At 41.1% G+C, this 17,394-nt stretch overlaps 1 protein-coding gene across 12 annotated transcripts in view; it reads right to left on the bottom strand.

Moving 5' to 3' along the window:
• FGF14 (fibroblast growth factor 14) overlaps positions 1-17,394 on the bottom strand; it is a 726,201-nt gene that overhangs the window by 211,053 nt on the left and 497,754 nt on the right. Inside the window, exon 1 of one of the 12 annotated variants that reach the window (XM_017861636.1) lies at positions 2,221-2,413. The exons of the other annotated variants lie outside the window; for them this stretch is intronic. Within the exon in view, the coding sequence (XP_017717125.1) occupies positions 2,221-2,413 (193 nt within the window). Of the gene's footprint in view, positions 1-2,220; positions 2,414-17,394 lie in introns of those variants that run through there. 12 annotated transcript variants of the gene reach the window in all.

The following is a 17,394-nucleotide window of genomic DNA, read 5'->3' as shown; positions in this document are numbered from 1 at the left end:
ATGTCGATATATAATGTACATAACATAAAGTCTTAATATTTGTTTTGCTTAAAATTAGTGACACTAATAAATTAATCCTTTTCTGATACTAAAGAGATATATCTGTATTTTCTCCTCTGAATAATATATATATCCTTAAACACAAGAAATATAAGAAGAATAAAAAATTCTCATAAAATTTCCTTATAACATATCTTCTCTTCTACTTTCCTGTCAAAAGTAAGGTAGAAAAGTGACCTCAAATATATTTTTCTTACAGAACATTGAAGATTGCTTATCATTTCAAAATCAGGAATACCAACAGAGCAGTCAGGGTTGAAAATGGAGAAATGGACCATTAGAAAACTCAGATATCTTTCTATACTGGCAAAAAAGTAAACCCTCAACTGAAAATTCATTAAGTGTAAGGCAAATCCTCCTTCGCCACCCAATATGGTACAAAACATTTATTGTTCATATTTATAAAATAATCTACTGCCTATATTCTGAAGAAATACACACAAGTTTTAATCATTGTTTATATTAAAATAAGCTTATTTAGTAGATAGTATGTTAATTTACTTTATGTAGACAGCCAATTCGGAGCTGTATGTGGTGAAAACTGTGTTCTAAAAGATAGTCTGTTTGATGACATAAGAGGATAAGCACAATTTAAGTCATAATAGGTTGATCCTCCGTCTATCAACAGTGATTAAGGCAGTCGAGTTGGACTTATTACACAAAGGTGGGCTCAATAAGGCTCTAGGCTAACGTGGAAAATTAAAATCCATTTTTTCTTAATGGCTTCTACACTGGTCTGAAAGTATGATTGATCCCAAATTCTCCAACAAGAAGTTCCTATTTTACTTATATAATTTTATTTCTCTAACAGAACTTCCTCTCTGATTTTCTTCCTATCTTTGCCTTTGAAGCCTGATGATAAGAGCAACTAATCTCCAATTTCTTAAACTTGACAACAAGCAATTGTCCTTTTAAAATATTTAGCATTAGCCTTTAAAAAAAAGCATCAAAACTTTTGTTCATCAATTTGCAAATGTAAGGACACGCACTCACTTACTGAGAAACACATATGTATAGCTTATGCTTCTATCCACCGTCTTTGGAACAACAGGGCATTTAAAACAAATACAGCTGGGAGCCGAGAATGTAATGTGCTGGGCAAACATATTCTCCCATTAACGTAAATATATTCTTCAATGTTTCCTACCAATCCCACTTGGTTATGAAAAGCCAGCAATGCCCATTTCCCCCACAGAACACGCCACATGCTCTCAAAACAACCAGCCTTAGCAACTGGATGTAGAGACAGGCAGAGAGAGAGAGAGAGAGAGAGACAAAAGCGCCTGGCTCCTGAATAGGATGCCTTCTCAGACCCTGTCATTTCAAAGGCAGCGAAAGAAGGTCATCCTCGGAACTAGTTTCTCAAAGAAATACCTGTAGTAAGGTAACTATTCTAGTCACCTTTACATAGTAACGGCTTGTGTCTCAGGCAATTCGCCAGTTTTTCAATGAAAACTGACACATATTAGGGATTTTTACTTCTGCCTCCCTGCTCCCCGCAATTCGGATTCTTTCTTTAGACTCCCTGAGCCTCTGTCCCCATCCCAGGATTTGATTGAAGGGCTGCAAGGCCCGGGGCTGCGTGCTAAGCAGCCTTCTGCTAAACCTCAGCGGACTGGGCCATAGTTCACACATCCTCCACTCCTTCTACAGCAGCTCCCGCTGCGGGCACCGCCAGGATCCCCACACTTGGCCAAGGTCTGGGAACCCGGGAGGTTTCCAGGAGACCCCAGAGACCAAGTGAGGCCAGGCCCACCCCATAGAAACCCCCGCCAGCTCAGATCAGACTGCGAGCAGCCGCTCGACCCCGGGTGTGGCAGGAAGGGGTACCCCGCGTTCCAGAGCCAGATCCTGTCCTCCCGGGAAGCCGAGACTCAGGGGGAACAGGTTTCCAGAGCCCAGCCTGCAGGGAAGTGGAGGGCAGGAGCCACCTGGGAGGAGCAGCCAACTTGCCAGCTCTGGCTACTGCACTTCTCGGCGGCCACAGGTTGCCCGATAGGGGACTCCAGGGTCCCCGCGACGGCGCCCGGAGTGCTCCGAAGGGAGGCCGAGGCCAAGGTGGGCCAGGAAAACCGAGGGAGGGAAGGACCCTGGAGAAGCTCCGTTTAGGCGGGGAGGGGGCGACCCGGGGTGCATCTCCCGACCGTGACCCCCACAGACCTTGGCGCCGCAACCTGCGCTTCTTGAGACCGAAGATGCGCACTTTGGAGAAGATATCCACCAGGTTGCCGTTGCAGAGCCCGCGGTTCTTGCTGGGGCTGCTCCGCCTCCTGCTGGCAGACGGCCGGTCCCAGTGCTGCTCCCGCGCCTGCCGCTTCTGGCGGATCAAGCCGCTGGCGATGGCCGCGGCCATGGTGGCCCCGGGAATGGGTCCGGGGAGGGAAGGCGCGGGAGGACTGCGAGCCGGGGGCACCGGAGGGGAAGGCGGCGGCGCAGACCGTGGCTCGCACTCGGGGCAGAGGAGGGGGCGCCAGGCGGGACTAGGGAGAGGGGAAGGGGCGCTCAGTCCCGACTGGGACCCATCGCCCTCTCCTCGGGGCGCGGGACCAGGTGCGCTGATGCGCCCAAGGCGCAGCCGGACGATCCTGGGAAGCCGGAGCTCGTGGCCACCGCCGCTTGGCCACGTCCGAGTGGAGAACCGGACCGCGGCTGCGGGCGCTGCCGGTCACCGCTCGTTGCCGGAACCCTGGCGGGGGTCGCCACCGCCACTCGCGCTGCCTTCTCGCCCTGCCCGCCTCCCGGGCGGGAGGTAGAGTCGGTCGGCCGCTGGCTCCCCAGGGGCCGGCCGGAGGGCGGGTCCCAGCAGGGTCTCTGCGCGTCCGTGGGTCCGGGTCGCGCTGGGCAGGACTCAGCGCCGGGCTCCAGCTGCCCCCGGGCCGGTGCCGCCGCCAGCGCTGCCTGCTCTAGGCTTCTGCCAGTGATTGTCAAGTGCTTTGGAAATCAGCATCTGGAGAGACCAATCTTCTCCCCTGAGATCTCTAATCAAACGCTCCGTTCCCACCCCACTACACCCCCTCCACCTATGTGGTCCCCCTCCTGATGTACCTCTTCAGAAAGAAAGAAAACGTAAAGATAATAATGATTTAAAAATAATAAGAAAGAAAGCTAAGATGGATTGCAGGGGTGGGGTGCTAAGAGGCCGAGCCAAAGCAGGTGGAATTGAAGGAACATCGGGGCGCTTTTTCTTAGATGCAACTCGCTGGTTCCCGAGGCTTCCGCGGCTTGGCTGGGGCTTCTCGGTCTTAACGTGGTTCCGGGTGCATAGAAACTCTCAGCAGCGGTTGGAGAGCTAGGTGGTTTCCGCCCTCCCTGCTAATCCCTCAAGCACCAACGCCCCCCCGCCACCCCCAACCCCGGGGTGGAGGGAGGAGGGAGGCGCCTCCACTCCTCACCTAGTCCACCCAAACTTGCAAGACCCTCCTTTCTGCTGCAGGAAGGATAGGTTTGTCATTTTGAAAGGCTACACGGAGCAAAAAGGAGGGAAGGGAAGGAGAGAAGCTGTGATTATGCGAGATAGAAAGACCCCACTCCCAAATATGCTCCCCAGCCCTGGGAGGAGGAGATGACTGCCGCAGTAGCTGCTACAGAACAGCAGCTGGGTAGGATAAACGCCCAGGAGAATACTGAAGAAGTCAGGGCAGAAATACAAGGGGCAGAGGAGGGTGTCACACTATTCCAGAGACAGTGAAAAGCAGCCAGACAGGACACTCCAATTTCAGCTGTCGTCTTCTGGTGTCCCTGGGCAGAGAAGCTCTGTCAGAGAGCAAAGCCATCTGAACTGTGTCTGAAATTCAAATACAACAGCCGCCGTCTCCCCTTGATTTTCTGTGTCCCGACAGTGGTTCTCTCTTGGATAACTGAAAATGTGAAGGTCTAAGAGAAAGGGCGGCAGTGGAGGGCACCCGAAAAAAACAAAAAGCGGGGGGGTTTGGGGGGTTGGGAGAGAAACACTTCATGCTTGGATGAATACAGTTCCGTGGTTTCTAGGATACACCCGAGTGGCAGAAACAAGTGCAGCTCTGACTCCAGGCTTCTTACTTTTCTCCCCGTCCCTTTACATTGCTTTGCCTATCAGCTCAGGCAGCTAAAGAAAAAGAAATGCTCAAACTAGACTTCTGGAAATTCAGTGTGAAGCAAGGGGGAAAGAAGACTCACTTGGTAATCAAGAGACTTGCAACAACCTTCTTCTCCAGTGACTGCTTTAGAGCCTGAAAGAGGGCATGCACACTACGCAGGCAGCCCTGGGAGCAGTTCTCAACCAAAACACACTTTCTCTTTGTCTCAGGAATAGGCAGTAAAGTACTCGCCACCAGGCAACTGGGGGAAAGTGCAGCAGATTACAGGGTGGCTGGGCAGCTTCTGCTCTAAGCAACATATCCACAGCTTCTCCACGGAAGCAGCCACTGCTGGGCTGCTGTTGGTTACCTTCACTCCATATTAACCAATAAGTCTCCTTTTGGGAAGGAAATGTACCTGATGAGAGTGTGTAGATTTAGATCTAAGGCAGGCATTGTTGGCTTTAGGATTGTGTATGTCATATATAATATTGAAAAGTGTACTTGTGGAAGTTTATTTTCTACACTTCGCTAGTTACCCCTACAAATTCTACAGTTATTAACAGGAATATGCCAGAGTTGTTTTGCTAGTAACCTGCAATCCCTAGTCACTCATAAAATAGCAAAAGTGAGAAAAAGGAGCATGCTAATTATTTTGCTCTGCCTTTACCTCTTTATTTTCTGTTTCATGTCTCTTTTCTTCCATTTTTTGGTGAGTGTACATTTATGTTGTGTTGCTATAGTCCTGCTTAAAAAGGGAAAGATGTCTATAGAGAGAGGAAAATAACTAATTAAATGGCTATTGAGTGTATCTGTTGTTTTAATTCACTGAAATGAGTCCTACTGAACATTAAGAGTCACTAATCTTGGTTTCCATTATTGAAGAAAGGCCATTTGTACATTTCAGAAGTTCTAGATTTGAATTTGCAAGTGTCTGTAAGATTAAAGCATCCAGGTTTATTATCTAAGGCTTCTTGCAGTGAGTGCTTCAAAAAAGTAAAATGTTAAGTATAGTGACCTCTTAAATCTAGTACGACTTCCCCAGCCAACACACCTAGTTTATTTTTAAAGGTTCTTTAAGCCTTTTGATTTATGTGTCAACTATATTAATTTGAAAAGAGTGACATTAAGCTTCTTGTTCTTATAGCTGTGCCTATATTTTTGCAGGTATTTTCTTGTGCTGCAGTCTTTCCCCCAAATCCTTGGACTGGGGGGTCAGGAGGTCAGTTTTTGGCCCTCTCAGAGCCCTCCCTTCGTTGTTCAGCAGCCTCAGACCAGCCTGACATTCAGCACCGCGGACAGGGATCCCGCCCCAGCCATACTCTCCCAGCAGAAGCAAGTTCGCTGATTGAGAAAAGCGCTGGCTGTTAGGGTCTCTGACACTTTCCTCCCCTAAAAGCAGTTTCTCACTTTTTTCCCTCAAGGTGGGAAGGAAATTATTCTTTATAGCTTCTACCGACATTAATAACACACCTTGGAGCACAAAGCCTTTCAGCTTTTCCATAACCGAGAGATACTTTCTTTCTCGAGCGTTCCGACCCCTGGCGCAGCGCCTGGAACAGCGGACTCGAGTCTCCTGGCATCTATTCTGGCTGTGAATTTCAGGAGCCTCAAGCGGTCATTTCTCTTCTACATATCTTCCTATTTTAAGGGAGCTTGGAGAGGGGGGCAGCATTGGGATAATCAAGGTCTTTTAGCTTAATCCCTGCGTTTTCATTTTACCTCCCCAAAACGCTGTTTAGTTGTTTACGAATGGAGGTAAGTGAAAGAAAACGCAAGAGAGCCATCTGCTGTCTTAAGCTGTGATAAAAGAGTGTACAAAGCTAGGGTGAAAACCGATTCAGGACGGGTGAACACAAATGTAAAGGTTACTGTAGTTCAGAAAATAATTTCTCACTCATCAGAACCTCCTTGAGTTGTTAATTTCACCTTTGACGTTATAAAGAGGAAAATAAAGTACTGCCCAGGTGGTGTAGCTCCTGACCAAGCTATTGGGAGCCTGAACTCTCATTTCAGAGGTTCTTGCTTCATTTCTTGACTCTGCAACTTCCCAGCAGTATAATGACCTCCAATGTGTTGCTTTAGTCTCTCTCAGCCTTAATTTCTTCATCTCTCAAATTGAGATGAAAACAGAACCTCCTTTTCAACTGTTGTGAGATTAAATTTAGTAAATAAATGTAAGGATCCTAGTACCGCATCTGGCGCACCCTAAGTAATTGAAAATGACAGCTATGACTGTATTATCACCACCTTCCAGATTACCCATTTCTATCTTGTAAATTCTTTTGCAGTTTCCATGTATTTTCAAGATCAAAATACATGTATTCCTATATTTCCTCACCCCTTCCACAGTGGATTCATGACAAAATTTTAAATAATTAGGAACATACAAAATTATTTTAAGCTTTGATGAAATAAGTCCCAGGTTCAAACCTTAGTTATTATTGACTAGATTTGTGAACTGAGTCCCGTGAGCCTACTTTCACACCAACTGATTGTTGATAATAAAAACATTTCTCCACCTTTCAGAGACTATGATGAGGGCCTATGAGAGAGTACTTCTAAAAACACTAAAGTACTATACAAGCATCAGTTTGGAAGGTAATTAGTACACTGTGCTTGATGGTCTCCTGAAGATGCTATGATCCTTTTGGTCCTCCAACTTTAAGTATGTTGTTCCCTCTACCTGGAAAATTTATATTGCCCTATCCTCATACTCCTCTTGGTGATAAAAAAAAAAAAATCAGCAGCTAAAGAGTAAAGCATGAGCCACCATGCCTTGCCAACAGATTTTAAATAAAAATAAAGAGACTTTTTGGCTCTTTCTTGATGAAGCTTATACTTTAGGTCCCAGCATAGGTATCTTCTCTGGGAAACTTCTTACCACCTACCCCTAATTAACACTGAATCTAGGGCACCTTGTAAAAACTTCATAATTTCTCTACTAACACCAGCAATTGTTGAAGACAGAGCTATCTTGATATTTCTACAAATATGTCTGATAGGTAAGTGTCTCATGCTTAATATGACCATGACCAAACTATGTTCTTCCTTCTTAAACCTGTTCTTCCAGTCTTCCCCACTTCTGAAATGGCAACTTCATTCTTATTCCTCAAGCTGAAAACTTTAGCCTCATATTAATGTCATTTCTTTCTTGAATACCCTATATATATTTGTGTACAATCTATTCTGTCTATCTGCAAAATATATCCAAGATATGATCACTCTCACCATCTCCACTACTACCTAGCACTATCTTCTTTTGGGCAATTATATTACAGTAGTAACTTAAAAATCCTATACGTCAAAACCAAAGTTCTCACTGTAGTGGCCTGCCATGCCCCATGTGATTCGTGCCCTGCCTCTGCCTTCAGTTGTTCTCTGACATCCTCTCTACTTATCTCCCTTCACTTACCACTTGCTGTCCATCAAACCACCTGGCATGCTCCTACGACAGGACTTTTATACTTGCTGTTTCATCTGACTCTCATCTCCTTCGATTCTTTCCTCACATCTTTGCTCACAAATCTATTTAAAATTACAACTCATAAACACAGACATTTCCTTCTTGCTACCCTGCTTTATGGTTCTATGTAGCACATCCAACTTTTAAAATTTCTATATACTTTCCTTATTTGGGCTGTCTTCCCTGTTTAAAATATAAGCCCATAAAGGTACAGACTTTGTCTCATTTGTTTACTGCCACATATCCAGTGCTTAAAATGGTGCCAGGCAAGTAGGTACTCAAAAAAGATTTGTGTATTGAAAGGACTAAGACATTGGATATCTGAACAAACAGACAGTTAATACCAAATAAGAGGAACAGAAAATCTTGCTTAACCCAGTCTGTCAAGGATGAAGTACCCCATGGTATCTAAAGAGATCCTTGATCTCTTTAAGCACCAAGACACCTAAAATTCTATCTGGATTACACACAATCTCAACTTCATAAATAGGATATACAGAAAATACTTTAGCTTTTGCTTGATGACTTGGGCTCAACCAAACACGACAAGCAGTTCGAGTTCTGAATTTCAACAGTGACACCCTTGGGGCTTACTGAAGGATGTAAGACTGATTCCATGAATCAAAAAGGACTTCTGATATTTGTGATTCACCACTTCTTTACACTTCCTAACACACACACACACACACACACACACACACACACAGTTTTCTATCTTGCCTCCTTGTTTTCAGGTTGTCAACTGATAAATTGACAATATGCCCCTTTTCAAATTTGCTACATCTAATCATGTAATCCATTATAGAATTTGACACCAGATAAATGTATTTGTTAAAGTTATCTATAAATATAAAAGTATATAAACTCGAAGTGAGGAGAGTATATAAACAAGAAACAGCCTTACTGAAGTTGAATTTATTACTAAAGTTTTTCCTATTGCATTCTGAGTTCCATTATGTTCTGGATGACTTTGTTACATACATTGCTTGCCTTCCAAGTAGATAAGTTTCGGTGTGGCTTACTAACAAAAACGCGCATGGATTTTGTTTTTTATTTGTCCTCCAAATGAACAAAAAATCCAAAAAACGTATTTTGTACATTGATATCTATATTAAATTCTATCATGTTATTTTTCTAAATTAACAATCTACTGCTTTTCCTTCATTTCTGCCATTGTCACAGCTACTATTTTGCTTTTCCTGAATTTGTCAAATTTAAGCTGTTAATTTTAAGATTATTTTAGGTACTTTGATGAAAGAAAGAAAAACACTTCATTAAGCTATGTTATTTTATAGATTATCATATGCATATGAATTTTACACGTGTTTATACACACAAAGTATTGGCCTCTAATAATCACTAAAATATGACATGTACTTGATCATTTTCATACATCGGCTCACTCCGCTTTGTCACATGGTTTCCTTTGTGAATCACTTTTGACATTTTTCAACATCTCCCAAATTAAAGCTAAAATATGAAAGTCCAACATGATTTTTTCCACAATTATTATAAATTATTATATAAAACCACAATTATTATAAAATTATTGGGGTGAGCTTCAGTGGAATTAAATATGATATATATCGGCATTTGTTGTCATCTCTTTCCTCGATAAATGGGTTCTATTCGAAAATGTTTGAGATACTTCTGGAAAGGTAATCAATATTGACGTCCCTTTTCATTGTTTACTCATTTGTAAGAATATTTAAAAAGTCATATTAGTACGTACTTGGGGCAAATTTTTAACTAGTTAATTAAGACTGACTGCTTATCTGCTCACTACAGTTTAAGTTCAAGATCACGTTTTATTTATTCTGTGATAGTATTATTGGCCTTTACTTTAAAATCAAGGGATAATCTAACTGAATATTAAATAATTCTAAATTAGATTTTCAAAAACCAAGTGATTGCATTAATGTTATAGCAGTTTTGTTGATTAATTTTGCTGGATATATTTATTTCTGGTAGGCAACACAGTTCTACTATTAAAAAACTGGAAGGAATTTTATTGTTGCTTAATGTTTTGATTCAATAAAGGAAAAGTAGGAACTATTGATACTAAAAACTTGTGAACATTCTTTCCTATAGAAGAAATACCAGATTGATACTAGCAGATGGTTTAGCTTTACAGATTTAGTGATTTTCTTTTAATCCCGCTAATACATTGGAAAAAAATATTCTCAGTAGCTTCCAGCCTTCAATACTAAAGTGAATCCAAAATGGGCATAGAAGTCATTTCTGAGTTGTGAATATTGGCATATCTTTTCCTACTCTAAATCAGTAGTGGAAGATTAAAATACCAAGCATTTTAATAATAGATCAGTGAATTTTTTAACACTATTGAATACCTCAATAGAAAAAAAAATTACTCAATTTCCAAGAAAGTTTGAGAAAGGAAAGTTCATTTATAATCTCAATGCAAAGAGAGTCCCTATGCACATGTGATGTAATCTTTTTCATATTTAGCACTGTAATGAGTTTCTTTTTAATAATTTCTAGAATGACCACTTTCATAGGAAATAAGAGAGCTGGATTGAGATTATGTTCTTTGCATTTAGCATACACGAGTTAAACATATGTAAACTTGTACGTCTACACACACACGCTTGTATGCATGTGTGCCAAAACACACAACTAAATTTCTGACTCTGTTAAAGGTAATTAAAAGTGATTTTTTTTAAAAAAAGCCATTTTCAAACTCCCAGTTCATGCCTCTTAGTAACCTGTTTTCATTACTACCTTCACAGTACAGAACTTTTACATTCACATTTGAAACTTTCTGGATAATCGTTAGTGGAAATTAATAATAAATTACAGAATATTTCAGTCATAATTATTTAAATAGGAACAAGAATATGTCTCCCCGTTTATAAAACATCCAAGTAATATGCATATAATAGTTTGTGAAAAGCTTTTAGTTCTGGTGAAGTGGACATCATGATCTGTTTTATAGAAGAGGTAATCAAGCCCCAGACATGTTAAAGGATTGCCAAAGTTACACAGCTAGGAAATGGAAGAACCAGATCTTAAGCACATGCCTTTTCTATCACACTATCTGCCACCCAGCAGACAGCTATTTGAAATATATGTATCTGACACAGAGACCCGCGTAGAATAAGAACTCTTACGTGGGAGCCAAGGACTTCCAGAAGCTCCAAGGATGGGTGTAGGATTATCTGTGATTCCCCTGAAATTTATGCTGAAAAGAATGTGTACATGTGCATGTTGATAACACCAGGGTTCACAATTTTATTCAATTGTTAAAAGCTCCATGAGCAAAGCAAGAATAAGAACCCACAACTATAGAGGAGGACAAAGAAAGAATGAGAACACAACATCCAATTCTACATTTTCTGACTATCAAAGTACAATTAGAATATAAAAATAAATGACAGATAAAATTGTCTCTAATCCCAACATTCAAACGTTTTGGAATATTTTTCCAGTTTTTTTAAAACATTATTTTACACACAAATTTGCTATCATATTTTTGGCCCAATTTGGTGACTGAGAAGACACAAATGCAGTAAAAGCCAGTGCATCAAAGATCATACACTTTAGTTATATGACCTGAAAGTGTACCAGGGACTACTACATTCTACATTCTTCCAAAAACTCTCTGTAACTAAGAGGGCACTTCCTCCTGCAGGTTCTGCATGCTCTAATCTCTGGAAACAACTGGTACCTTAGTGTGCAGGGTTTCAGAAAGTCAAGTTAAATACCAGAAGCCTTCCGCTTCTGGCAAAGTTGCTATTAATCCGCCTCTGATCTTGTCATCTACTTCTAAAAGATGCAAGGGAAAGTAATTTCCAAAGTGCCCACATGTAGGAAATGTTATAATTTTAAATTAATGCCTTATTCCTGAGCCTAGTTTCCACTTTGTATGTAACTACTAAAAATATAGATCCTTAAATTATTTCCCTGAGTCTTTCTCAGTAACCTACAGTATAAGTTTCATATTGCTTCTGTAACAAATTATCATAAACTTAGTTGCTTTTAAAAACACACATTTATTCTCTTACAGTTCTGCAGGTAGACAGTCCCAAATCAATCTCACTGGATTTAAATCATGATGTCTGCCGAGCCTTCTGGAGGCTTTGAGAGAAGAATCCATTTCTCTGCTTTTTTGTTTGTTTGTTTAATCTTCCAGAGGCCACCTGCCTTCCTGGCTCACAGACCATGTCTTGCATCTTGCTTTCATTGTCACATTTCCTACTACTGATTCTGATCCTCATGCCTCCCTCTTCAAGATCCTAGTGATTTCACTGGGCCCACCCAGATAATCCAGGAGAATCTCCCCATCCTAGGATCCTTAACTTAATCACATCTGCAAAATCATGTAAATTGACGTATTCACATACTCACAGGTTGCAGGGATAAGGATATGGGCATTTTGGGGGAGCAATCATTCTGTCTACCACACCTACCCTGTATCCAAAACACACAGAAACAGAATCTTACCTAGCATTTGACAGTCACCCACCCAACGCCACTCTGATGGACAGAATAGCTGCTTTCAAATGCCAGTTTTTAAATGAGAGTCCTGTTTCCTACCAATGTAATTTTTTAAACACCAGCTGTTTACTTGATTGAATCTCTAATGATGGCCTGCTCCTGCTTCCTCGGCTGCTTTACTCCCTGCTCAGTGTTACGTGTTATCATTTGCTGGACTGCTCTAGTACCACCTGCTTACCTGAATTTCTTATGACTTTAATTATTGCATCTCTCAGAAAAAAATGTACAGCAATTCTCGGTGATTGTGGAGACAGGACCATTATGCTCTGCCATGGATCGTGAGAATGCATTTTTCTAAGCCCCACATAAATCCATGAAGAATTTAATTTCTTGAGTTTATAACATGCCTTTCACGAGATTTAAGACCATAGAATCCAGCTAAATAAAACTAAAGCTAGACATGTGATGCTTTGCAAAATGAGATTTGGGGCCTAAGGCTATTGCCAAATGAAGGAAATAGATTCTGCAAGTCTTTTTTCCCCATTCCATTTTCATTTTCATATAGCTGTAGGGGAAGTAGATAATTGCTCTTTCCTTTTAGACATTTAGATTAGCTCCTTAGGTAAGAATTTGCCTTAACTGTATAGGTTGACACTGACTGCAAACGGAAAGGTGCCAATTATGTGAGAGATTTTCAAAGAAATCAGAAATATTTCCCAGAGCTTTATGTGGACAGAGGAAGAGGAACCACAGGAAAAAGAATTATTTCAGAGAGAACATCATGGAGATTTTTAAATAAACAAATTTGAGGGCCCCGAGACAAGCCCTGCTCACCACAGTTTTTTTGCTCATTCCTTCACCCCCTTTGGCCTTTTTGTGTTGTTTCTCTCTTTGCCCTCCTCTGAGGTTCTACAGAGATTTGAAAACAGCTTTCAGGGATGAGGGTACCCAATCGTGAAAAGAAGTCTTTGGCTGTGAGTCAGGAATAGCAGTCATTGCACTTGACAGGTTTTGTTTTATATGTATTGTATAAATACATAAAATATTGGAAAGCACCAAGACATATCAGCAAATGAATCTCTCCCCAACAGGGAGGGATAAACTGTCCAAACCGAATTTTTTCCCCAAGACACCTAATCGATACAGTCAGCTGTGCTCAGGAGAGGCCTGTGCTGGCCATGCTCACAGGCTTGTGTTCATTTCTCCATGAAATGGGCTTCGTGATCCTCTCAAGAGATTTAGTTCTAGCAGGAAAAGTTTCCGATTCGTTTATGTCATGGGTATTTGAGTACAGATAGGAGACAGCAATTTAATGTGTTTGTACTGTAGAAAGTCGAGCTCTGAGTCCTTGTTGCCCTGCTGCAAGAGTCAAAGCTGATACTCAAATACTCTAGTTCCCAGCTCTTTGTCATAGGTTTCATTCCCAGGACTGGGAAGTGCCCCTTTCTGGCCTCTTTGAAGGGTCATTCTACTCTCAGTGAGTCAATGATGTGCACACACTCTCAGCTTCCCTGCCTCTCTGGGGATCATTTCTTTGACTCCTGCACACTCCTGGCCTTCCCAACACACAGCTCCTAATCACAGGGGCTCCCCCTCCCCAGAGCCTGGAGCAGCGCCTGACCCACCACAGGCACTCAGTCAGTGTTCGTCCAAGGGAGGATGAGACTCAGAAGGGAATAGTTCCAGGTTCTGGACTGCTCCTGATGTCTTTAATCCTCCATTCAATGGTAAGACACATGCCCTCGGTCCCATTTCCCTCTTTCATCTCTGGTGACACTAGAACTTTTCAAAAGATCTAAAAAAAAAAATAGTCCCTCTCCAGAAGAAGATAATTTTATTCCTGAAGCACTAAAAGTGGCCTTGTGGGCAGAGGCTTATGGAGTTCTGGATGACCATGAGCTGGGCACTCAGCATGTGGAAGGAAGAGGAGGGTCTGCTGCCCAGGAGATCTTCCTAACATTTTAATAAAAGAGAATGCATATGCAAAGGAAAAGGAAGAAAGTCAACCAAATGCAGACTCTCTGCTTCATTGATAATAATGAGTATGAAAATAAAGACACATTTTTAGTACATATTAACATAATAATTGAGGACCATCTTTTATTCAAATCACTGAAAACTAATACAATTTGAAATTTGTAATGGTATACTTAAAACATTCTAAACTTGTTGTAGGGGGTGTGTGTGTGTAGTTTTGCTAACTTCAATCAACAGGGAAAGTCACTGTGCATCAGAATCATATTTTCATATTATATTTCTCAATTTTATTCATTTATGGCTTTCAATTGAAATTTTACTTTGTTATCTTATTTTCCCTATCTTCATTTTTTTTTTTTTTTTTTTGAGACAGAGTCCCGCTCTGTTGCCAGGCTGAAGGTTAGAACAAGAAGTAGCCTTAGAGATGATTTAAACTAATAATGCCATTTTACTGATCAACAAACTGAAGATCATGGAGGTTAGGTAATTTGCTAAGCTCACAACTAACTGGCAGCAGCTCCCAGCCTGAATTCTCCTCTCCTGATGTGGCGTGCCAGGACCTCTCCATCATAGCTCTGTACTTCTCAGAAGACCTTGGCTACAATGCAGAAGAGTGGCCATTATACTCTCTCCAGAACATTTCTGGAACATGGCTATCCTCTCTCTTTTCTTGTTAAGCACAGCCCGTTATTTTTTTCTGTGCAGATATACATACTATTCTTAAATACTCTGAGTTGGATATGAATTACTGCCTCCGATGTTTGCAAAATAGGCCTCCCTTGGTCAATTTATTCATAAAAACGTAACTTTCAGAAAGATTTACCCTCTTGGTTTCTATGATCAAACTTTATTTATCATCAAATAATTCATTACATTAATGCATCTATTGAGCGCTAACTCTGCACCACTGGACTTGACCCAGCATTCAGGCATCTCCCTGCGAGTGGCTCAGAATATAGCGGGGAAGATGGCAGCATAGGCACTTGTGCCTAAGTGTCTCAGATGCTGTGTGCGAAGCATGTACAAGAACAGTGGAAAGAGTCAGCTCCACCTGGTATGGGTTAGGAAAGGTCTCGTGGAAACCTAACACCTGGAGCTGAGATTAAAAAGATGGGAGATAGTCACCAGCTCCTCAAGGTGGGTATGGGGACTGCAGTCAGAAAATGTCAAAATAGAGGAACCCTGAGTTATGGGCATAGCTTAATCTGTGAAAGCAAGTGGAAGCAGCCTAATCTGTGTCGGGGGAAAGGATACAAAAAGCCTGTCAGCGACCAAATTAGGAATTTCATATGTCACTGGGGACATTCGTATCAGCTGTGGAACCAGCTAAGCTAATAAACATTAAATAATAATTCTTGAAGAGCTATTTTCCATATAGGTTTGCAATATGACCCACTCAATTAACTGGGCATTGTCACGTCATCTCACTATTTTTATGCTGACCTCTTCCCATGCTTTTCTACTAATGTGTGAGACATGGTCATTGGACTTAAAAAGGTACACACGATATGGCATCTTTGTTTATATGTGTGTTATATATCATTAAATAGATACATATATGTGCATATATATATACACATGCACACATTCACATAAAATAGACTGAAGTGAAGTATAAAGTGTTTCTCAGTAGGTGGTAGGTTGTAGTCCTTTATGTTTTTTATTCTTTGCACTTTTCCCCTGATTTTTCACAAGGAGCATGTATAACTTGCATAATCATAGAAGGTTGACTTTGTTTTTAATATAGGTGTTCATATAGAAAAGAGAAAAAAGGGGCAACACATACATAAAGGAAAAAGTATTCAGCTGTGGAGCAAGCTGTGGATATCCACTAGCTGATTAGAGGGCTTTACTTCTAAATTTTAATTCATCCCATTACTTCTTTTAACGTGAGAGCTTATTCTATTTATATGATATCAAAAGCCTGGCATTTCTAATTCTTAAACATCAAAATTTTTCCCTTCCCTTTCTGTTTTCAAAGACATGAAATAGTTCTGTTCCAATAAGACATTTGAAAAAACAAACCTAACGAGAAACCCAACAAAAAAATAACAAAACATTTTCCTTGAAAATCAAGGTTGCAATCTTCACTATAGCTTTTAGAGATATATTGAGAGTATGTATAAGGTCTTATGTCAAAAAGAGCCAAATTAATTTCCTGCAATAAAACATTGCTCTCTTTATGGTCATATTTTGGCTCCTGAGTAAACACACTTCATTGTATTTATAGCACACTCATGTCCCCATATCCTAGTGTTAATGCTGTATTGATAAACACAGAAATGAATCGCAGCCACTGGAACACTCCATTTTCATAACATTCCTTATGTGGTTACACAATCATTCAGTGTTTTTCTTTTTAGCCTAGAGGGACTCAGTCAGTTGCAAAGTTTTTTCCATCAACTTTCCTTGGCTACTTGGTATGAACAGTTCAATTTCATTTTCTTCACAGAAGAAAATTATTTTACGCTGTAACAATCCTTGCATATCATTGTAGATTCCAAACATGCTCACTCACACGCACACTCACACACAGAGTTAAACTAATACTGCTAATCCCTCTAGGTATGCCAAGGAAAATTAAAATAACTGTTTTCAAATGGAGTTCCAGAGGCTAGTTTGTTAAATCCACATGTATTCTTCTGCTCAAAAGTTCAGTAGGAAGGGGTCTTATAATCACCTGATCCTACCGTGTTCTAACAATCCTGTAAAGGGGATGTCTGTTTTCCACTGAAACAGTCCAACGATTTAGAGTCCAACAAATTTACCCCTCTCCTTTTTTCAGATGGCTTGAGTTTTAGCATGCCCTTCTCAGAACTGGCCCCAAAGCCTGGTTTTCTAAAATGTCCAGTCATCTTTCCCTTATTGGCCATATGAGGGTCTTCAAATATTTTATGACAAAACCTACCCTATTTACTTCTGTCCCTTCAGTTTCAGGAGACCTCACTGACATTGACCCACCCAGGAGAGCTATTGCTGAGATCACACAAACACTGTAGATTTTTTCTGCTTGTCTCCGGAATGCAAAGGAGCCCTTCCCATCTTCTTCGTTCTTCCTGGTCCTGGCTTCCCAGCTCCTTCCATTCTCCCTCACACTGTCTCAGTTCCAAGTCTTCACTCGTTTTTCTGTCTCTTGGTTTTTCACCAGCAATTTAGTTAGTAGTTTGCATTTGCTTTCTTTGGCACTTCTTCAGAATATACATTTTGATGTTCTCTTTAGTCACAACACCAAGAGACTTCAAAATGAGGCTGCAATTATCTCAATTCTCTGAAAACCTTAGGACTGGCTGCTCCCCTCTTTCCCCCTCCACCATGTTTGAAAGGCATGAGAGATTTTCAGCTTCCCTGAGTCAGGGACTTTGTTTTGTTCACTGCATA

Source organism: Rhinopithecus bieti, unplaced genomic scaffold (genome assembly GCF_001698545.2).
Source record: "Rhinopithecus bieti isolate Rb0 unplaced genomic scaffold, ASM169854v2 scaffold_2254, whole genome shotgun sequence".
NCBI classification, from domain to species: domain Eukaryota; kingdom Metazoa; phylum Chordata; class Mammalia; order Primates; family Cercopithecidae; genus Rhinopithecus; species Rhinopithecus bieti.
The sequence above is the reverse complement of the archived record's forward strand: the minus strand, read 5'-3'. Positions and strand labels throughout refer to the sequence as shown.